The sequence below is a fragment of the Pseudorca crassidens genome, chromosome 1, assembly GCF_039906515.1.
Source record: "Pseudorca crassidens isolate mPseCra1 chromosome 1, mPseCra1.hap1, whole genome shotgun sequence".
Taxonomy (NCBI): Eukaryota; Metazoa; Chordata; class Mammalia; order Artiodactyla; family Delphinidae; genus Pseudorca; species Pseudorca crassidens.
This window is the reverse complement of record NC_090296.1, coordinates 147,983,639-148,007,270: the sequence shown is the minus strand read 5'-3', so window position 1 is coordinate 148,007,270 and position 23,632 is coordinate 147,983,639. Positions and strand designations below refer to the sequence as shown.

The following is a 23,632-nucleotide window of genomic DNA, read 5'->3' as shown; positions in this document are numbered from 1 at the left end:
TCCTAAATTAATTCAGATATCAGTATCTGTTCCACTTAGACAGTGAATTATCTAGCTACATTTTCCCCAAAGTCTGGGTCAGTTAGACTTGACCAGATATGCCAGGGCTCTAGTACTAAGAATGACAGAGTTTAGGGCTTCCCTGGTGGCGCAGTGGTTGAGAGTCCACCTGCCGATGCAGGGGACACGGGTTCGTGCCCCGGTCCGGGAAGATCCCACATGCCGCAGAGCGGCTGGGCCCGTAAGCCATGGCCGCTGAGCCTGCGCGTCCGGAGCCTGTGCTCTGCAACGGGAGAGGCCACAACAGTGAGAGGCCCGCGCACCACACACACACACAAAAAAAATGACAGAGTTTATTAAAAACAACAAACAAACAAAAAAACATTAATAGCATTTCAAGCCTGGTCTGATAATTTTAGGTGTTTTGAAAAAGAATCCTTCTTTTAAGTGGCTATAAAAGATATTAGCACAACATCAAAAATTACAAAATCTATTACTGACTGGATTGCATTTGCACCTTATATGGGGATCTCCCTGAATGAGGCAACTGAGGAGATTTAGGGAAAGTATTTACAATCAAGGCAATAATCTCATCATATTAGCTAATATCCCTTCAGTAAGGCTAAGAGGAAACAGCCAAGAGAATTATAGAAATTTACCTTTTTTTTAAAAAAAGAAAAAGGTATAGGGCATAACTTTAATTAACATTTATTTAAATATGAGTGATGCAATTTAGGAGGGAGTGTAAAAACAGAAGGTTTAAAGGCTAACAGTTGACCATTACATTGGTTTGCTACACAAATAAAGATGTGTAGCAAGATGAATCAGCTGGAACAGTGACTTGGTTTAACTAACCTAAAGGCAGCTGGTCTCTCGAGTATGCGGTCTCTCCAAATGATGTTAAATGCTGTGATTCAATGATTAAATATGAAGTATGTTTAAGTGGAGAATGTAATCAGAAGAGCGACACTCTGATGACAGGCAGAGGGGTGGGTGCTCAGTGTAGAGGACCCAGCCCACTGGGGGATCTGCACACCCTGCCCCTGGCACTTAGCAGGTTGCCCTCATCACAGCACGAGTCTTGCTGCCAAGGGGTTATACATAGGGTAGGAAGAAGGCACCACTGCAATATTTATCACTTCTTGCCTTGTACCAGAACCAATTACAAAAACATTTTGGAACGCCCTCTTTAAAATATGATATGGATCAAATTTATTGAAAGTGAATGCACAGAGATGATACAGCATAAAGGAATTTTCCCAGGATCGAAGCCTGGGTGATACTTCCTAACTTATTACAAAGAGAAGAATCTGCCACCAGTGGTAGTTACTTATTTTTGCTGAGGGTTCTCTGCTTTTCTGCGTGCTCCACAATCTTCTCTTCCACATAAAGACCCTTCCGCTTTCGTACCGCATTCATGTACTTCCGGGCCTGGTTCTCAGAATCAGCCTTTTCCCCAAAGTGCAAATACTCCTCCTCAGTGGTTGGTACCCAGAAGGGGTCGCTGGGAATGATCTTGTAAAAGAAGGTGACAGAACGTGCTAGATTAGACAAGTATACTTTCATCTCAAATGCCAACTCATACAGTCTTAGCTTAAGAATAAAAGTGAAGCAATGAAGAGTTAAGCTTGCTAGAAATGGTAATAAACAAATATGAAGGATCACAGGCGGTATGGACAAATGCAAGTAGATTCAACAAAACTTGTGACATACATATTATTCTTTACTCCTAGAGCCTTTACATAACACTAAGTAAGAAAACTATTAACTTTGAATAATATAATAGAAAAAACTCTCCCTCTCACTAGGATATACCTGGGTATCAGTGTCACTTCACTAATTTTGCCTTTGTCCTCAGCAAAGACCAACACATGTAAGTCCATTCTTGATTATTCTGAGCTTTTTGCTCCAAAATTCAGTGCAGTATTAGGAGCTCGGTATTGCCTACAGATGAAGACCACATTCCACAAGATCAGCTTTATCAGTAATAACAGTGAGATTCTGACTTTTATATGCCTTGTTCTTTTCGTTGTTTTTTCTTACTTCTCATTTGGGAGGAAAGAGGTGCTATTTCTCAAGTGGTCTCAAATCCCAACACTTTTCAATTTAAAATGCAGAAATTTAAGAAAAATTTATTTTATAATAGTCACTCTTCAACACAAGAAAAGGAAATTTCTGTGGACTAGGAAGGGAGAGGTTCTTGGAGGGAGAGAAGAGAGCCCACAGTAATATGTGAGGGCAAAAGCCCCAACCACTTCCCATAGGGAGCCAAGACAGCTGTGCACCAGGAGGGCCAGGCTTTTACTGCCCACTTAGGATGGGCCCAAAGCCACATAAACCAGGTGTGTGGGGACCAGAACCATCCACTCTTCTCTGGAGCTGGAATAACCATGTCTGCCCAGGGCTGTGGCTGAAAATGAGTTGTAGGTCATGAGATAAAAGCCGTCACCTTCTGAAGATCAGACTCGGCCTGTGCTGAGTCTGTTGTCCTGCACCATCCACACTGGTGAAGGCACCAAGCTGAGCCACTGCAAATGCTACAGTTAGAGCTACGGCACTCAGGAGGACAGAGGAGGAGAGAATTCCTGCTGAAAATGACCCTACCAGTAAGATATACAGAAGACAAAAGGAAATCCAGCACCATGAAAGACAGGTGCCAGACTCAACAAAAGGGAGAATGAATAATCAAATAGAGATAATAAGGTAATCTGAAGAGAAAATTCTAGAGAGTTCATTTAAAAATCCTCCAAGAAATAAAGGAGATGGGGGTGGGGAATAGCATCCACAATACATTAGGCATTTGTGAAAAAGAAAGAACTAGAAATCCCAGAAATTAAAATTTTAGACATTAAAATTAAAAAAAAACAAAGAAACTCAGTGGGTAGGTTAAACAGAAAACTGCTGAAGCGAGAATAAGTAAATTAAAAAGACATTTGATATTCAGAATATATAAAGAACTCTTAGAACTCAACAACAAAAAACCCCAAACAACCCGATAAAAAATGGGCAAAGGACTTGAATAGACACGTCTCCAAAAAGGATATACAAATGGCCAACAAGCAACTGAAAAGATGCTCAACATTATCAGTCATGAAGGAAATTCAAATCAAAACCACAGTGAGGTACCACTTCACACCCACTGGGATGACTATTTAAAAAAAAAAAATGGAAAAAAAGCATTGGTGAGGATGTGGAGAGACTGGAAACCTCATGCATTGCTGATAAGAATGTAAGACGCTACAGCCACTGTGGAAAAGTCTGGCGGTTTCTCACAAAGTTAAACGCAGAATTATCATACGACTCCGCAATTCTACTCATAGGTATATACCCCAAAGGACTGAAAATAGGAACTCAAACAAGTATCAATACATATACACGCAAGAACACAGCAACACTATTCACAACAGCCAAAAGGTGGAAAAGCCTAAAGGTCCATCAATGGACGAACAAACTATGGTATACAGTACATACAACGGAGTGTTACACAGCCATACGAAGAATACTGATACATGCTAAATGTGGATGTACCTCCAAAACAGTATGCTAAGTGGAAGAAGCCAGACACAAAAGGTTACATATTATATGATTCCGTTTGTATAAAATGTCCAGAAGAGATGAACCACAGACATAGAATGCAGACTGACGGTTACCCGGGGCTGGCAGGGGAGTCTGTGTGTAAGCCCAGACCCAGGAAGGCTTTGGCACATCTCTAAATCCAAGGCAGGCGCGGAGGCTGGAGCGAATGTAACGCACGGGTTGACGGTGCTGGTGCTGAAGTCAGATCTGCATGACTGGGGCAAGTTACTTAAAGGCATCTTGTGCCTTAGTTCTCTCGTTTGTAAAGGTGTAATATTAAAAGTCCTAATCTCCTATGATTGTACGAGGGCTAAATGAGATCATCAATTTATGTCAAGTCATGCCAGGGACGCAGTAACAGCACATCACCACTCTCTGACACTGCTGAATTCAAGACTAGGGCTACAAGTGCAAGCACAGTTGAATGGAAGTGGAAGGGGCGAGTCTGGAAAGTGGGTAGTGTCTCTGCGTGCTCTTATGAACCACCAGCCTATTGTGGCTGGAAAAACAGACCCACTCAAAGAACTGCTACTGCGTTCTGTCCCCGGGAGATGAATCCCTTTGCTTCCACAGTCATCTCTGGAAACCCTGTCTGCCACTCTCCTCTACCACCCCCAGCCACAACCACGTCACAACCTCCTAAGTGTGTCAAAGCACAGACCAGTGCCCTCAGGCTGAAGAAGGATGACATGCTAGGTATGAGGACTCAAGTGTCATCAGGGTATACGTCTACAGAGGATAAGCAAAATCTCCAAGGTGCCATTAGCCAAGTATTAGCAGGTTGCTGGGGCCCTGCCACCCCCAAGTCTAATGTGACACGGTACCAGAGTAGTGGGGTGATGCTGCGGACCTGCAAGTTCCCACACACCGGTGAGTGGATTCAAGGGTGCTGAGAGGCTGGTGGAAGCCTGGGGGCAGGACAAAGGCAGCTGCGGGTGGGGATTTTGTGGCTAGAGACAAGTGGTTGGTAGGAGAGATTCCTGAAACTGGTTGGTGCCACCACACTGGCCCCAGCAGCCAGATGGGGCTGGACCAGTCAAGCCATTTCCTGGCCAAAGCCACTGAGGATCTAGGGTGCTGTGCTGAAGCTGAGGCTCCCCTCCCCCTTTCCACAGAAGGCCCCCTCTTGCTTAGAGAGGGGCAGAAGAAAGTCAGGAAATGGAACATTTACGTGGGCAGTCATCCACAAAGACTATACTTGTAAGAGACTAGTTTTAAGCGAGTTATCAGTGCCCTCCTCTAACTAGTTGGATGATAAACCCATCATAGAATATAAAGAAGCCACATGTTCTTAGCAGGTCTCAGTGGTAGCAGTGAACACATCTTTAATCCAGTTAAAAAAAAGTGACACATTTTATAAAGAGAAATGAGTGAGGTGTTAGTTGGGAGATATCAGACTCAGACTGGCCAACTGAAGACCAGAGTGTCCTCTTTTCAAAAATGTAACTTCAGAGCTTCAGAAGGGTCCAGTTTTGCCTGGGCCCTCAGTGTATGTTTCTGAGGTTTGCTCAGTTCGTTTCCTGAGCCGCCAGGGCCGCTTTCTGTGCCCATCTCCAGCTGCCCGGGGGACTCGACCCGATGCGGGTCCACTGCCCACATCTCTTCTGTCCAGCACGGGCAGCTGCTGTTTTCACCTTCACTCCTCCTGTATCTGTGTGGACATCTGGAAGCTTCTTGCCTCGACATGCCAAACAAAGTCTCAGAAAAGGGGCAATGGGGTACACTTTACCAGAAAGTGACTGGCCTGGTCCAGTCCCACCTGACCGTGTTAGGGTCGTTTTGAATTTTCCCAGTGGGGTGATGACAAGGCGACCCCAAAGGCTGTCCAGCTGATGCTCCACAGAAAGGCATCCTTGAGGTGACAGAGCAGAGCTTGCTATCAGTTTGGAAGACAAGATGCTTTCTTCTAACTGGCTCACCCAGAATTCACGTGCCTACAGTGAGAATGTTTTTTTTTTGGCAACTCCACCGCCTAAAGAGGATGCCATTTTCTAACTCACAGGAAGAAAGGCACCCAAGTGCTAGCTGTTGCCCTGAGCATTACTACAAAAAAAAAAAAAAAAAAAAAAAAAAAAGCCTAGAAGAAAAACGCTTTGGGAGCTCTCTTTCAATACTTTGCCCAATTTTCCCTATGGTTATGGCTGGCAGGTGGCAAACACCATGTCCATGCGATTGTGATCACTTCTTCCTTACCCTAACGTGAACTTTAGCCCACCCCTCAGCAGCGAGTCTTGAGGTTATGCTGACATACATGTAGATCAGCACTGGCTGGTAATATTTTTCCTTCTGTGTCTGTTATTAGCTCCTTTTCTTCCTTTTTCATAGAAGGGTAAAACATAGAAAGAGAAATTATGAGATTGCTGACTTCAAAGGTTTCCTCATGGAAAATGCCTGTAATTTTATTTTCTCTATTTTTTGAAGCACTTTCTCTCAAAAGCTCTTGATTGTAAATTACATGGTGTGGTAGAATACAAATGAAAAAAAGTGCCTTGGAGTGAGAAGCCAGATCTCAACAACTGTGTTATTTCTAAACCTAACTATGGGGGAAAACTGAGACAGCCAGAAAAGATCAGATCAATGACACTTAATTATAATGTAGTTTTCTAGACTTTCAAAAGATTTGAAGCTTTTGGGAACAGGACCATGACAGGTGGCAAGGGGATGACAGAAGGATGGTACAAAACTGGAGCAAACTTTCCTTGACTACATTTTTCTCTCAAGTTATTTATTAAAGGGCGGATTTGTAATGATTAGCTGTAGCTAAGTCAAAAACTAATATATTTTTAAAACTACTACTAAGTATGTCAGATTAACTTTCAGCCTCCCCGCCCTTTTTTTTTTTAAATTTTGAGAAAGAAAGGAGACTGAAAAACCATCATGGTTTTCACGTTGACAAAAACTGCCTGCTTTGTAAAACTTTGCTGTTTTATATTAACTGTTCCTAAATACTTATTATCCTCTTTTTCTTTGGTATTAGTATTTCAGGTGGGCATACAGATGACCTAGGTTCTGGGGGGAGGGGTAGGTAGGCACACATTTTCTATAAAGCTTTAGACAGTAAATATTTTAGACTGTGGGCCACATGGTCTCTGTTGTAACTACTCAAGTGTGCTTGAAAGCAGCCATATAAAATACGTAAATGAATGGGTATGGCTATATCTATTTTATTTACCAAAACAGGTAATGGGTCATAGTTTGCTGACTCCTGAATGAGTTAAAGACTATATTGCCCAGCCTCCTTGTCAGATGGAGCCTTGTTAGATGTGGCGGGATGATGTGTTCTGGGCTATGGACTTGGGCAGCATCCTCTTAACGGGACTATGCCCTCTTAACGGAGTATGTCCTCTTCCCATTGCCTATTCTTAATGGCCGGTATGCAGAGGTGACAGTAGGAGGTGAAACAGCCACTCTGGACCATCCAAGTGTTGAGAAAGGCAGCAATGGAGCAGAAGCCTGGGCTCCTTCCACAGTGAGCTGCACACCAGCCCTGGACTGCCTCCTGAGACTCAAAAGAGAATCTTCTGCTTAATTTGAGCCACTCCACTTTGAGATCCTTTTGATAGAGCAGCCTTATCTGTTTCCAGAATATAGCTGACAATTGGCAAATGGTGAGAAGTTTAGTTTATAGATCTTTAAAAAAATGTGCTTTATAAAGTCACTTTCAAGGAAAAGGGTGACTACAAAATGATGAGGGGACTTCCCTGGTGGCGCAGTGGTTAAGAATCTGCCTGCTAATGCCGGGGACGTGGGTTCGAGCCCCGACCCGGGAAGATCCCACATGCTGCGGAGCAACTAAGCCCGGGCACCACAACTACTGAGCCTGTGCTCTAGAGCCTGCGAGCCACAACTACTGAAGCCCGTGCTCCACAACAAGAGAAGCCACCGCAATGAGAAGCCCGCGCACCGCAACAAAGAGCAGCCCCCGCTCACCACGAGAAAAAGCCCGCGAGCAGCAACAAAGACGCAATGCAGCCCCGAAAACCCCACGCAGACAAAAATTTAAATTAAAAAATAAATTTATATAAAAAAATAAAATGAGGTATTGTAAACAAACAATAGAATAAATGAATTCAAATATATAATTCTTCCAATAATGATGCCATTATAAGAGCTCTGAACATGTTTTAGATCTGTATTTACAGAGAAGCCCAGGGATCACTTAACCTACACGCTCTTTGTTCTGACCAAACATACTATAACCCAGTTTTCTGCACCAGTGCTGATCAAGGACATTTTCTTTTCTTTTTTGAATTTTATTTATTTATTTTTTATACAGCAGGTTCTTATTAGTTATCCATCTTATACATATTAGTGGATACATATCAATTGCAATCTCCCAATTCATCCCACCACCACCACCCACCCCCCTGCCACTTCCCCCCTTGGTGTCCATACATTTGTTCTCTACATCTGCCTCTCTATTTCTGCCCTGTAAACCGGTTCATCTGTACCATTTTTCTAGGTTCTACATATATCGTTAATATACTATATTTGTTTTTCTCTTTCTGACTTACTTCACTCTGTATGACAGTCTCTAGATCCATCCACGTCTCTACAAATGACCCAATTTCGTTCCTTTTTATGGATGAGTAATATTCCACCGTATATATGTACCACATCTTCTTTATCCATTCGTCTGTCGATGGGCATTTAGGTTGCTTTCATGACCTGGCTATTGTAAACAGTGCTGCAATGAACACTGGGGTGCATGTGTGGTTTTGAATTATGTTTTTTTCTAGGTATATGTCCAGTAGTGGGATTTCTGGGTCATATGGTAATTCTATTTTTAGTTTTTTAAGGAACGTCCATACTGTTCTTCCTAGTGGCTGTATCAATTTACATTCCCACCAACAGTGCAGGAGGGTTCCCTTTTCTTCACACCCTCTCCAGCATTTGTTGTTTGTAGATTTTCTGATGATGCCCATTCTAACCGGTGTGAGGTGATACCTCGTTGTAGTTTTGATTTGCATTTCTCTAATGATTAGTGATGTTGAGCAGCTTTTCATGTGCTTCTTGGCCATCTGTATGTCTTCTTTGAAGAAACGTCTATTTAGGTCTTCTGCCCATTTTTGGACTGGTTGTTTTAATATTGAGCTGCATGAGTTGTTTATATATTTTGGAGATTAATCCTTTGTCTGTTGATTCGTTTGCAAATATTTTCTCCCATTCTGAGGGTTGTCTTTTCGTCTTGTTTGTAGTTTGCCATGCAAAAGCTTTTAAGTTTCATTAGGTCCCATTTATTTGTTTATTTTTGTTTTTATTTCCATTACTCTAGGAGGTGGATGAAAAAAGATCTTGCTGTGATTTCTGTGAGAGTGTTCTTCCTATGTTTTCCTCTAAGAGTTTTATAGTGTCTGGTCTTATATTTAGGTCTTTAATCCATTTTGAGTTTATTTTTGCATATGGTGTTAGGGAGTGTTCTAATTTCATTCTTTTACACGTAGCTGTCCAGTTTTCCCAGCACCACTTATTGAAGAGACAGCCTTTTCTCCATTGTATATCCTTGCCTCCTTTGTCATAGATTAGCTGACCATAGGTGTGTGGGTTTATCTCTGGGCTTTCTATCCTGTTCCACTGATCTGTACTTGTTTTTGTGCCAGTACCATATTATCTTGATTATTGTAGCTTTGTAGTATTGTCTGAAGTCAGGGAGTCTCATTCCTCCAGCTCTGTTTTCTTCCCTCAAGACTGCTTTTGCTATTCAGGGTCTTTTGTGTTTCCGTACAAATTTTAAGATGTTTTGTTCTAGTTCTGTAAAAAATGCCACTGGTAATTTGATAGGCTTTGCATTGAACCTGCAGAATGCTTTGGTAGTAGAGTCATTTTCACAATATTGATTCTTCCAGTCCAAAAACATGGTATCTCTCTCCATCTGTTGGTATCATCTTTAATTTCTTTCATTAGTGTCTTATAGTTGTCTGCATACAGGTCTTTTATCTCCCTAGGTAGCTTTATTCCTAGGTATTCTTTTTGTTGCAATGGTAAATGGGAGTGTTTCCTTAATTTCTCTTTCAGATGTTTCATCATTAGTATATAGGAATGCAAGAGATTTCTGTGCATTAATTTTGTATCCTGCAACTTTACCACATTCACTGATTAGCTCTAGTAGTTTTCTGGTGGCATCTTTAGGATTCTCTATGTATAGTATCATGTCATCTGCAAACAGTGACAGTTTTACTTCTTCTTTTCCAATCTGTATTCCTTTTATTTCTTTTTCTTCTCTGATTGCTGTGGCTAGGACTTCCAAAACTATGTTGAATAATAGTGGCAAGAGTGGACATCCTTGTCTTGTTGCTGATCTTAGAGGAAGTGCTTTCAGTTTTTCACCATTGAGAATGATGTTTGCTGTGGGTTTGTCATATATGGCCTTTATTATGTTGAGGTAGGTTCCCTCTATGCCCACTTTCTGGAGAGTTTTTATCATAAATGGGTGTTGAATTTTGTCAAAAGCTTTTTCTGCATCTACTGAGATGATCGTATGGTTTTTACTCTTCAGTTTGTTAATATGGTGTATCACATTGATTGATTTGCATATATTGAAGAATACTTGCATCCCTGGGATACATCCCACTTGATCATGGTGTATGATCCTTTTAATGTGTTGTTGATTTCTGTTTGCTAGTATTTTGTTGAGGATTTTTGCATCTATATTCATCAGTGATACTGGTCTGTAATTTTCTTTTTTTGTAGTACCTCTGTCTGATTTTGGCATCAGGGTGATGGTGGCTTCATAGAATGAGTTTGGGAGTGTTCCTTCCTCTGCAATTTTTTGGAAGAGTTTGAGAAGGATGGGTGTTAGCTCTTCTCTAAATGTTTGATAGAATTCACCTGTGAAGCCATCTGGTCTTGGACTTTTGTTTGTTGGAAGATTTTTTTTTTTTTAACATCTTTATTGGAGTATAATTGCTTTACAGTGGTATGTCAGTTTCAGCTTCACAACAAAATGAATCAGTTATAGATATACATACATTCCCATATCTCTTCCCGCTTGCGTCTCCCTCCCTCCCATCCTCCCTATCCCACCCCTCCAGGCGGTCACAAAGCACCGAGCTGATCTCCCTGTGCTATGCGGCTGCTTCCCACTAGCTATCTACCTTACGTTTGGTAGTGTATATATGTCCATGCCTCTTTATCGCTTTGTCGCCGTTTACCCTTCCCCCTCCCCATAGCCTCAAGTCCATTCTCTAGTAAGTCTGTGTCTTTATTCCTGTTTCACCCCTAGGTTTTTCATGACATTTTTTTTTCTTAAATTCCATATATATGTGTTAGCATATGGTATTTGTCTCTCTCTTTCTGACTTACTTCACTCTGTATGACAGACTCTAGGTCTATCCACCTCATTACAAATAGCTCAGTTTCGTCTCTTTTTATGGCTGAGTAATATTCCATTGTATATATGTGCCACATCTTCTTTATCCACTCATCCGATGATGGACACTTAGGTTGTTTCCATCTCTGGGCTATTGTAAATAGAGCTGCAACGAACATTTTGGTACATGACTCTTTTTGAATTTTGGTTTTCTCAGGGTATATGCCCAGTAGTGGGATTGCTGGGTCATATGGTAGTTCTATTTGTAGCTTTTTAAGGAACCTCCATACTGTTCTCCACAGTGGCTGTATCAATTTACATTCCCACCAACAGTGTAAGAGGGTTCCCTTTTCTCCACACCCTCTCCAGCATTTATTGTTTGTAGATTTTTTGATGATGGCCATTCTGACTGGTGTGAGATGATATCTCATTGTAGTTTTGATTTGCATTTCTCTAATGATTAGTGATGTTGAGCATTCTTTCATGTTGGAAGATTTTTAATCACAGGTTCAATTTCATTACTTGTGATTGGTCTGTCCATATTTTCTATTTCATCCTGGTTCAGTCTTGGAAGGTTATACTTTTCTAAGAATTTGTCCATTTCTTCTAGGCTATCCACTTTATTGGCATAGTTGCTTGTAGTACTCTTAGGATGCTTTGTATTTCTGTGGTATCCGTTGTAACTTCTCCTTTTTAATTTCTAATTTTATTGATTTGAATCCTCTCCCTCTTTTTCTTGATGAGTCTGGCTAATGATTTTGTTTATCTTCTCAAAGAACCAGCTTTTAGTTTTATTGATCTTTGCTATTGTTTTCTTTGTTTCTATTTCATTTATTTCTGCTCTGATCTTTATGATTTCTTTCCTTCTACTAACCTTGGGTTTTGTTTGTCCTTCTTTCTCTAGCTCCTCTAGGTGTAAGGTTAGATTTTTTATTTGAGATTTTTCTTGTTTCTTGAGGTAGGACTGTATTGCTATAAACTTCCCTCTTAGAACTGCTTTTGCTGCATCCCATAGGTTTTGGATAGTCGTGTCTTCATTGTCACCTGTCTCTAGGTATTTTCTGATTTCCTCTTTGATTTCTTCAGTGATCTCTTGGCTATTTAGTAACGTATTGTTTAGCCTCCATGTGTTTGTTTTTTATGTTTTTTTCCCCTGTAACTGATTTCTAATCTCGTAGCGTTGTGGTCAGAAAAGGTGCTTGATATGATTTCAATTTTCTTAAATTTACTGAGGCTTGCTTTGTGACCCAGGCTGTGATCTACCCTGGAGAATGTTCCGTGTGCACTTGAGAAGAATGTGTAATCTGCTGTTTTTGGATGGAATGTCTTATAAATATCAATTAAATCTATCTGGTCTATTGTGTCATTTAAAGCTTGTGTTTCCTTATGAAATTTCTGTCTGGTTGATCTGTCCATTGGTGTAAGTGAGGTGTTAAAGTCCCCCACTATTATTATGTTACTGTTGATTTCCTCTTTTATAGCTGTTAGCAGCTGCTTTATGTATTGAGGTGCTCCTATGTTGGGTGCATATATATTTATAATTGTTATATCTTCTTTTTGGATTGATCCCTTGATCGTTATGTAGTGCCCTTCCTCGTCTCTTGTAACATTCTTTATTTTAAAGTCTATTTTATCTGATATGAGTATTGCTACTCCAGCTTTCTTTTGATTTCCTTTTGCATGGAATATCTTTCCCCATCCCTTCACTTTCGGTCTGTATGTGTCCCTAGGTCTGAAGTGGGTCTCTTGTAGACAGCATATATATGGGTCTTATTTTTGTGTACCTTCAGCGAGCCTGTGTCTTTTGGCTGGAGCATTTAATTCATTCACGTTTAAGGTAATCATCAATATGTATGTTCCTATTACCATTTTCTTAATTGTTATGGGCTTGTTTTTGTAGGTCCTTTTCTTCTCTTGTGTTTCCCACTTACAGAAGTTCCTTTAGCCTTTGTTGTAGAGCTGGTTTGGTGGTGCTGAATTCTCTTAGCTTTTGCTTGTCTGTAAAGCTTTTGATTTCTCCATCAAATCTGAATGAGATCCTTGATGTGTAGAGTAATCTTGGTTGTAGCTTCTTCCCTTTCACCACTTTAAATATATCATGCCACTCCCTTCTGGCTTGTAGAGTTTCTGCTGAGAAATCACCTGTTAACCTTATGGGAGTTCCCTTGTATGTTATTTGTCGTTTTTCCCTTGTTGCTTTCAATAATTTTTCTTTGTCTTTAATTTTTGTCAGTTTGATTACTATGTGTCTCGGTGTGTTTCCCCTTGAGTTTATCCTGCCTGGGACTCTCTGCGCTTCCTGGACTTGGGTGGCTATTTGCCTTCCCGTGTTAGGGAAGTTTGCAACTATAATCTCTTCAAATATTTTCTCACGTCCTTTCTCTCTCTCTTCTCCTTCTGGGACCCCTATAATGTGAATGTTGTTCCATTTAATGTTGTTCCAGAGGTCTCTTAGGCTGTCTTCATTTCTCTTCATTCTTTTTTCTTTATTCTGTTCCGTGGCAGTGAATTCCACCGTTCTGTCTTCCAGGTCACTTATGGTTCTTCTGCCCCAGTTATTCTGCTATTGATTCCTTCTACTGTATTTTTCATTTCAGTTATTGTATTGTCCATCTCTGTTTGTTTGTTCTTTAATTCTTCTAGGTCTTTGTTAAACATTTCTTGCATCTTCTCGATCTCTGCCTCCATTCTTTTTCCGAGGTCCTGGATCATCTTCACTATCATTATGCTGAATTCTTTTTCTGGAAGGTTGCCTATCTCCACTTCATTTAGTTGTTTTTCTGGGGGTTTTACCTTGTTCCTTCATCTGGTACATAGCCCTCTGCCTTTTCATCTTGTCTTTCTGTGAATGTGGTTTTTGTTCCACAGGCTGGATTGTAGTTCTTCTTCCTTCTGCTGTCTGCCCTCTGGCGTATGAGGCTATCTAAAAGGCTTGTGCAAGTTTCCTGATGGGAGGGACTGGTGGTGGGTAGAGCTGGTTGTTGCTCTGGTGGGCAGGGCTCAGTAAAACTTTAATCCACTTGTCTGCTGACGGGTGGGGCTGGGGTTCCCTCCCTGTTGGTTGTTTGGCCTGAGGCAACCCAACACTGAAGCCTACCTGGGCTCTTTGGTGGGGCTAATGGTGGACTCTGGGAGGGCTCATGCCAAGGAGTACTTCCCAGAACTTCTGCTGCTAGTGTCCTTGTCCTCATGGTGAGACAGAGCCGCCCCCGCCTCTGCAGGAGACCGTCCAACACTAGCAGGTACGTCTGGTTCAGTCTCCTATGGGGTCGCTGCTCCTTCCACTGGGTCCCGATGTGCACACTACTTTGTGTGTGCCCTACAAGATCGGAGTCTCTGTTTCCCTCAGTCCTGTCAAAGTCCTGCAATCAAATCCCGCTAGCCTTCAAAGTCTGATTCTCTAGGTATTCCTCCTCCCGTTGCCGGACCCCCAGGTTGGGAAGCCTGAGGTGGGGCTCAGAACCTTCACTGCAGTGGGTGGACTTCTGTGGTATATTTGTTCTCCAGTTTTGAGTCACCCACCCAGCGGTTACGGGATTTGATTTTATTGTGATTGCGCCCTTCCTACCATCTCATTGCGGCTTCTCCTTTGTCTTTGGATGTGGGGTATCTTTTTTGGTGAGCTCCAGTATCTTCCTGTCGATGACTGTTCAGCAGTTAGTTGTAATTCCAGTGCTCTCGCAAGAGGGAGTGAGCACACATCCTTCTACTCTCAAGGCCATCCGAATGAGATGGACGACTTGTCATCTCTAAGATATTCAGAAGCATGAGCTGCAAGTTCTGAAGGCAGTTTTCAGCAATGGCAGCACAAATGAAGAAAGTGTTTCACTTCTCAAGGTCATTACTTTGAAGTGGAATAAGTCTCTCTTCAGTTCTAAGCATCATTTAGCTGCACTGTCGTGTAATCACACATCTGGTCACTAAAACACGTGGGGGATAACGCTAATGTTTTTCATTAGGAACATCAGTAATATATTTACACTATAGACATAGTTCTTCAGAAGTTGCCTTTATAAATCCATTCCTTCTACTTCTTACTGGTTTGTGTTTTTATGTAAAAGTTGAGTGCCAAAAAGCAAAACCAAAAAGCTAGAAGTTTGGATAAGTGGGAAACTACTACCCCATAAGTGTGGGCATTAACAAATAACTTAAATGTTTTGTGCTACTGTTTTCTACATAATGAAGTACAGCAATGGCATCTATTCAGATATAGGCCAATAAAACCATCAAAACATCATTTAGTTTCTAGAAAAAGATGCAAGAAAAATTTCATAGTAAATCAGTGTTAAAATGTAGTTTGTACTGACAACCAAAAAAATGTAACCTAAATTAGAACAACATTAACTTTAGTTCTATCAAGTACTAAGAACGTAACTTTCTCTTTTCAAGGAGAAGCAGACACAGTTGAGTGTTTTGGACTAGTAACTTCACTTGTATCAATTTAGATGATATGAACTTGCCCAACTAAAATCAAATTTGCCCTGTCCAAAGTTAGTTTTGCTGAAGTGTCACCTTTCTTTACTTTGCCAGATTCACTTGACTATAGAATTCATTTTAAAGAGAAAGTTCTCCCTCAATTATTCCCATTCCTCTATACTGTCTAAATTTAAACTGCTCGTTGGAAGCATTCTAGAGAAAGGGACCCAGCTGGCTAAAGAAAGTGAAAGGAGTAAAAAGAGCTTAGCAATGAACCCAAACCATGAGCTTTGTTTATAAATAGTTTAAGGAAAAAGTCTGGATTTGTGTGAAGTTGAGTGCAATGCCACACTGCTGAGAGAGAGCCAAAAGGAACATGACACGGACTCTAAGAATGTTGACAAGAAAACAATCTTCATGCCAGGGAGGGCCTACCAGTGTCAGGCACTAGGCTAGATATTCCATATACCTTATATCTCAGAGGCAAAACAAACTCAGGGAGGTTCCACAATTTGTCCAAATAAGTGGCAGAATTAATATTTGAAACCAGGACTTCTCAACACCAAAGTCAATGCTCCTTCCACTAAACTATACACCTCCACGGTACAAGAGAATAATGTGAAGTTACTTAGGTTCCCTGTAAACAGTGACAACAGAACTTTCTTAAAATCACCTTTCAAACTTACAACCTACAGTTTAAGAATGCTATTCCTGACCTTCAGGCTTTGTCTTGAAACATAACACACATTGCTTTCTGCTCATGCCCTACAGCTTTCCTTCACTGCTTCTCACACAGGCACCCTCCAACCCAATGTCCTTCTCTCCTCCTTAGCCGCTAGCTTCTACCTTTCCTTTCAGGATCTGTTCACAAAGGCCAGTCTGACCTCCCCGTCCTTTCTTGTTATTATTTTCTTGCCCTAAGTTAAAAAACAATGTGTTCACAATCTTGTCTTCTCTCCCAAGCAGTGTGGACCTGTGAAGTTTGCATTTCTGATTACAGATAAGGTTTGCCTTTCACCTACCTTTTCCTACACTGACAGTGAAGTGTTTTGATGAGCCATTTTATTCCACAACACTTGAAAGCCACAGGAGCCTTGAATCTCTATGATGGGGACTGAAGAATATGTAACACGTAATAATTTAAAGGTGTCCCTTGTAAGAAGCATAACTGTTTGCCTTTAAATGCTAGAAGTACTTTTTCCCCAGAAGAAACAATACCTTAAAGTTTCACTTTCAAAATATCTGTGGTTTTCTTATCTACAATATTACCTTTGGAGGGAAAAAAGGGATTAAACGTTCTGTCTTAAATTTTACATCAAATGAAAAAAAAGAAGAATATATATGTGTGTGTGTATTACAAAGCGCATATAACCTAAGGCTCATTCAATCTGGATGAAAAAATGCCATCTGCTTTGTCCTGTCCATTTGACTGAGCAGAGCCAGAGGAAGGCCACATGGCCTGGGAAGTCGTCTGCTACTCTTGGCGCCATCTATAAGGAAGCACATCCGTAGATGCAAAGGAAGGAACGAGGATTTGGATTCTTACCTCCCAATGGCTAAATATCAGCTGCGGGCTGGCCAGGCCACTTGTCCTCTTCCTAATTTCATCAGCAAAGCCAAAGCTTTCGGCCACGGGCAGCACAGCCTTGATGATGAACATGTCCGTCCCCTCTTTCATTTCCTCTTGTAGCACTCGACCTTCTCTCTTTGACAAGACCGCATAGACCCGACCTGCAAAGCCATATACACCTTTTAAATTCATTGACCGGTTACATGTCTTGAGCGACACAAAGATGGGACTACTCCTGTACCCTGTTAACAATCAACTAATGATTAACTTTGTTCCCAATAATTTTGGTTTACAGAAGCATGGGAAATTTTCAAGTGTTTATTTAAACAGTAAAGCATGACAATTATAGAAAAATTAGAAACAAATGATAACAAAAGGTGAAATCACCCCAAACTGCATTACCCAAGGACAATCCCCTCAACACAGCGTGAGAAGCAGGAGACTTTAAAAGGACCTTTTGATATAATTTCACTACGAGGTGTCTTTGGGTCTGAAATCCAACGAGATGAGGGTGACTGGGCTTTGTAAATGTTAAGATATTCTAATAATTTCAAGACATTATTAATGTGATGATAATTATCATGATGACAAGCTATTTGGGACTAGTAAGCAATCAACTGGCTCAAGGACGTTTTTATACTAAAAATTAAAGCCGCACATATATACCTGCTTGCTTGTATTTGTTTTAAGCTGATACTATCTCAGTGGTACAAATATAAGGGTTTTATTACCTGAAAACTGATAGTCTGGAATCTTTAATGTCTGGTAACAATTTTTACTGCCACGTCACAGGAATTCTAGCAAATCCTCTTGGCTAGCACTTTTATTTCATCTTTAGGCACAATTCTTTCTTCCACTCACGAGGGAGACCCCTTCCCCTCTGACTGGCTTCTGTATGACTACCTCTGGGTGCTCAGACTATCCATTCAGCTAGTAAGCAGAACAGACTGCAGAGAACAGAGATAAACTGGAGATCACAGACAACTGGAAGGAACTTGCTTTAGCTAATGGGTACACTCATTAAAGCCCCCACTTTCACCTTCCATTTAGAAAAAATAATTTTAATTACGTAAGTGATCTATAAATATATTATCCTTAAAAATTTACACATTGCCGTGAAGCAGAGTGCAAGTCTCCTCTGACTACCACACTGAGCTCTGGACTCTGCCCTCTGTCCTAAAAAACTGGGTGGTGATCTGGTGCAGATGCCACCCACCTTACTTATTTTTTATTTTTTAGACTGGGCACTGAGGACGCAGGGCAAACTTTTCTCTCTGACTCAGATTTCCCCCTGGTGGTGGTTATTGGGAAGGATAAAGGAAAACAAATGCCAGGAAACCCACTGTGTCGCAAGGCTTAAAAATTTAAAAAAAACCTTAAGAACTCCGGAGGGCCTTCTGCATCTCTTGGCTTAGCATCAAAACAAATAAATTAAAAATTCCACCAGTGATGACAGGTACAGTTGTCCTCTTCCCCACTCCCGCGCCCGCCTCCACAGTTTCGCCTTCTTCCTGCCCCACAAGCCCTAAGGGACCGCCTCTCGCGTCTTCACTGTGTGCTCTTTCTTTAACACCCAGGCTCTACCGGTTGCCCTGAGCTCTATTAAAGCTGCTTCCTTGAAATTTCACAATAATTTTCATATTCCTATCCTAAATGTCTTTTTCTCAATCCTCATTCTCTGATTTCTCTGCGGTTTCTGCAGCTACTGATCAACACCCTCTCTGACAAATCTCTCCAATCTTAGTGTCACCTTCCTTTGACCCCTGGCCCTCTAACAACCATCATTCTACTTACTGTCTACTACAATAATTCTTAAGGGTATGACTTCTTCCTAAGAGTATTCTTTGAGGCTCAATACTCTTCTCCAAACAAACTTTCCCTTCAGAAAGCCCATTCATTTCTCATTTGTGTGGTTTAAATTATTAACTTTATGTCTGGGATTCCTGGGACTCTGTTTCTAAGCCTGGCCTCTCACTGGACCTCCAATCCCACATTTACTGGGACTGTGGCTGCCAGGGCATCTCCACGGTGGAGCGCAACTTCCTTTTAAATTCAACGTGTCTAAGACACAATACATTGCCTATTGCAAAAGGCAACTCCACTCCTCAATTTTGAAGTCATTTCTCCTGTCATTCACACTAGAAATCTCAGAGTCAGAGAATCACAGAACAGTGGGCTAGAAGGGAACTCAGGGGTCAAGTTCTACCACAGTAGTCATTTAGATTCTGCTTGCATACGTCTAAAACTCACTTCCTCCCAGGGCAGGCCATTCCATCTTTGGACAGCGCTGATTGGTAGACAATTCTTGAGCCCCAAGTTTCTAACCGTTAGGCCCAGTTTTTGTCCTATGGGACAGGTTTAACCCCTCGTCCACAGACCAGCCTTTAAGCTACTTGAAGACAGTATTCAGCCTTCTCTTCTCCAGTCTGAACACCTCCTCTTTCTCTGTCACGACCTTCCTTTCCTGTTCCATCCTGACCACTTTCCTATTTGAACGACTACAATTTATTTACATTGCTTTTGGAAAGCAGTTTCTAGAACTGAAAGCCATATTTTAGGTACAGTCTGAAAAGCTCTTGAAAAAAGCAGAATAATTAGTGTCTGTATTAGTGATCCCCTCTAGGTTACAGATGACTTGCCTGAGATTCTTATGAGAAAAAAATTATGAGAAAAGAATTCTTATGAGAAAAAAAACTTACTGTAATAGCTACCATGTGTGAACTAGTCATCTTTATTTACTCCTCTACCTCACTCTAAGGAAAGTTTTATGGTGGTTTATGGAAGTAAATACCAAACAATGGGGTGGGGAGAGAGAAAGAATGAGTAAACTGGGGCAAAGAGACTCTGAGGAGCTGGGCCGGCAGGGACGAGCCGCCTGGCTGCTGCTGCAGAGGCTGGCTGCTCCTCCCCTGCTTCACGGGTCATGCCAGCAGGCTTGGATCAATCATTATAATTGGAACTGAATGTAATTAATCATGTAATTTTGGGCCATTCCATTTTAATTCCACTAAAACTAAATCTTAAAACTGGGACACAGTGATGGATCACTGAACAATGGACACCAGCTATAACAAAACCTTCCAATACACTTGGCGCTCATGACAGCTGTGTCCAATGCTTGGATGCACTCAGGGACCCTCTCCACTGCTGAGGTTACACTGAGAAATGAATGCAGTCCTATCAATGAGGATTTCTGATCATGTGGCCCCTGACAGAATATTTTGATACCCCTTCAACTGGTCATAACACCTCAGGCATTTGTTCACTCACTCAAAGGAAGATCACAGTGCGCCCTACTGTACGCAAGGCACCAGGGAAGAGGCATCCGTCAGGAAAGAAGCGGCAACAGAAAGGTTAATTGCCTGACTGGTTTTGATCAGGGCTCCACTTTTAATGACTGCACTATAAATGTCTCAGCCTGTACTCCAGGCCCTCTATGACCTGGCAGGAACCCACCACTCCAGCTCCTGAAACTGCCAGACCCTAGAGCACAGAGCACAGACTCTACACCCTAAGCCAAGGTAAACCCCTCACTGCCCACAGGACACGTGTGAGGTTTTTCCACTCTGAGCTCACAGTTTCTCCAACTCAGAGTACTCTTAGCCCAGCTTTATAGTCAAATCCTTTTCATCATTTGAAGACCATTCAAAAACAACTCGTTCCACAAAGTGTTCTGTGAGATCCCAAGATCGAAATAATCTCTTCACCATTTGGGCGTTACTGAACCTAATCTGTTCTTTTGTGGCATTACAGATTCTTATATACATATTTTCTTCTTCCATAATAGGCAGTTAAGATTGGTCTGCAGATTCCACCATCTTTAGAGCTGAAAGTTTGGCAATTAAAGGTATGTTATTTTTTTTTCAGAATTTAGGAAAGGAAGCAGCTGTCCACAGCAATGTTTTCGCTAATAGTAAACAAACAGGAAACAATGTGAATTTCCAATTTGGGGATGATGGGAAGTAAATTACAGCACATCAAATTGATAGGATATTATGCAGAGGTTAAAATGAAAATTATGAATACTAAGTAGCCAAATGGAAGTGTGTTTATAAAACAGATAATAAATGTAAAAAGCAAAACATCAAACCGCCTCTACCATAATGCGTAACAGCTATGCAAAATGTACTATTATGGACAAAGATGGTAAAAGAAAATGAAAAATCATAGGCTGACTTCCAAGGTGGAAGATTTTTCTTTCACCTTGTGGTTTCTGTTACTGTTGGTAACACTTGCAGTATAACTTCAATTAAAAACACACACACACAAAGAAATCGGTGGGCATTTCTTATTCTTATAAACTAGGTCACACAAACCTCTTTTCCTTTTGTCACAGAACAACCAGACTGCTAAATCAAGCAAATGTGGTCGACAGGATGCAGGTGGTCTTCAACCAAATATGAGATAAAGTGTGCTGTGGACGTAACGGGGAACGTGGGCTGGTTGCTATTAGATAGAAATGGATGTTAACAAGTCACTCCCACCCTGGAAGGATGTCCTTAGTGAACTGTCAGTGCTCTGTTCACAGCTCTGTGTCCTTACTATGATAATCAGCCACTTAAAAATTCAGAAGGCATGGTGATCAAATCCAAAGTTGACATGAAGCTGGCAAAGGTAATAAATTCTTTGACAGAATCAGGATAACTAGGTAAGGACCCAAATTTAATAAGACACAGTATGGGTAAATGCAAGGTTTTACTGTTGGGTTCAACCAACCAGTGTCCAGGATTAGAAAGGTAATGCTGCACAGCAGTGTCTATAAAACCAACTGGAAAGGAGTTCACTTTAAGTTCAACAGAGGTCTTCAGTGCTGTGGTACAAAGAAAGCCAATTTAATACCTAGTTGATGAACTCAAAATCATTCCATCCATCATCAAAGCCCATTTCAAAGTACAGTCACTTTCAAAAGATTTACCCTGTTTTGAATTTTGCTGATCCAAATTTCTCATAAAATTTCACTAAAAACCCATATTTATTCACTAAATTCAATTGTATTTTACTAATTGTTTTACATACTTAAGCTTTGTCACCTTAACTTATTTCTCAAAGCAGGAACCATGCTTAACATAGTGCTGGCATATATAGCTCAATAAATTTTTGTTGAATTAATGAAATGCTGGTGAAATATAAAAAGAACTCCAAGTATGAAATAAGAATAGGTTTTTAAAAGTAGACAGTAATACTTACTAAGAATGTTTCTGATACATTAAAACACATATGTTTTAACAATATAAGCATTTATCCCTACAAATAAAATAGAAGCACTATAATAACTGTAGATGTCAGTAAAACTAACAGTAACAGAAAAAGTTATATTTTATACGTGAAGTTATTGCCAAAGGTAAAAACAATGGAGAGCAAGAATGAAAGACGTTAACAGGTTAGAAGAAATATGAAAAGAGACAATTTACTAGTCACATGATGATCAATTAAAAACACAAACCAATTCTTATGTCCGTTCAAGCTCATAAAAGGCAGTTTTCATGGGTAAAAAATGATAATAAAACCACAGTTAGGAAAGCAGGTTTTACAAGTAAAGGAGGTCATTTTCTTGGGATTATTTCCCCAGACAAAACAATTTTAAGATGATTATTTTTTCTGCAAAATTTCCCATTTTGACCATAAGCAATTCTATACATTTATAAAAGGATTCCTTATTTTAAAAATCTGTGTAGAAAAGTTTTAAAAAGAGACTAACTCATCTTACTAAATAAAAAAGACCTGACTTGTCCTTTTATTTGTCTGGTGCCAATTCTTGGAGAATTAAAGGAACCAGCAGCAGTCTGAAGTTTTCCTGGAAGATCTCTGAATACCCAGGGAGGAAGCAAAAAGCCTCAGGAACATAGAGGTCTCTTCATTTCTTTTTCCAGGTGAAGGTGGTGATTTAGAAAGAAAAAGAAAAACACAAGTGAAGAGCTGAGTATCCCGATAGAACCTGGATACTAAAAACTGGTCATCATTACCAAAGAATCCCTCAAAACAAGAGAAAACAGGCTTACGAGGAGATTCTCTAGTCTAAGCAAGAAGGCCTCAAACCAATTCAGGAATAAAAAAAATTCCAGATCAAATCTAAACACAGCTTCTTTGTAAGGCAGTGGGTGTGGTAGCCAGTTGATCTCTGAGAAATGCATTAAGAAGGCTGACCAGCGACACTGGTACAGACTGTGTACAGTGGACCCTTGAACAACACAGGTCTGTGTTGGGTGGGTGTGGGTCCACTTATAAGTGGATTTTTCTAGCTGAATCTACCGATGTGGAGCCACGTATAGGGAGGGCCAACTGTAAAGTAATATACAGATTTTCAACTGTGCGGTCAGTCAGCACCCCTAAGCCCCGTGTTGTTCAAGGGTCACCTGTACTAACCAATCCACATATACAAGGTTGAGATTTGTACGTGGATAAGGCAAGGCAAAGACATATTCTTCTCCTAAGGGAGAAGAGGGCATATAACCCTGAAGGCTAAGATAAGCATCTATTCCTAGAAAGTGCCAGAACTGACTCAGCTGGCCAGGTGAAAAGTACCAGGATGAAGATCAAAGTGCCGGATGACAAGTGACATTCAAGGGACTGCCTGGTCACATGCAGGGTCCGGTCCTAGTGGTGACTTCCTAACACAGATGGAAAAATGGACACAGAGGACTGACTCAACAGTCTGCTGGGAATTTCCAATAAATGCCAACAGCTGAACCTAGCTTCATGTGTTGTGCTGAAAAGCTGTCTTCTCAGAAAGGACAAATGCCACTCCAAAGGGATTTTGTAAG

General features: G+C 40.9%; 1 protein-coding gene across 5 annotated transcripts in view; it reads right to left on the bottom strand.

Moving 5' to 3' along the window:
* Window positions 1-692: 692 nt before the first annotated feature.
* Window positions 693-23,632, bottom strand: part of EFL1 (elongation factor like GTPase 1) — a 134,853-nt gene continuing 111,913 nt past the window's right edge. For 4 of the 5 annotated variants that reach the window (XM_067698459.1, XM_067698476.1, XM_067698468.1 and 1 more), the window contains 2 exons: window positions 16,848-17,032; window positions 693-1,515 (listed from right to left, as the gene is read on the bottom strand). In XM_067698459.1, coding sequence (XP_067554560.1) covers window positions 1,327-1,515; window positions 16,848-17,032 — 374 coding nt within the window. In that variant the 3' untranslated portion in view covers window positions 693-1,326. The remainder of the gene's footprint in view (window positions 1,516-16,847; window positions 17,033-23,632) is intronic. The other variant, XR_010932737.1, reaches the window with a different exon arrangement.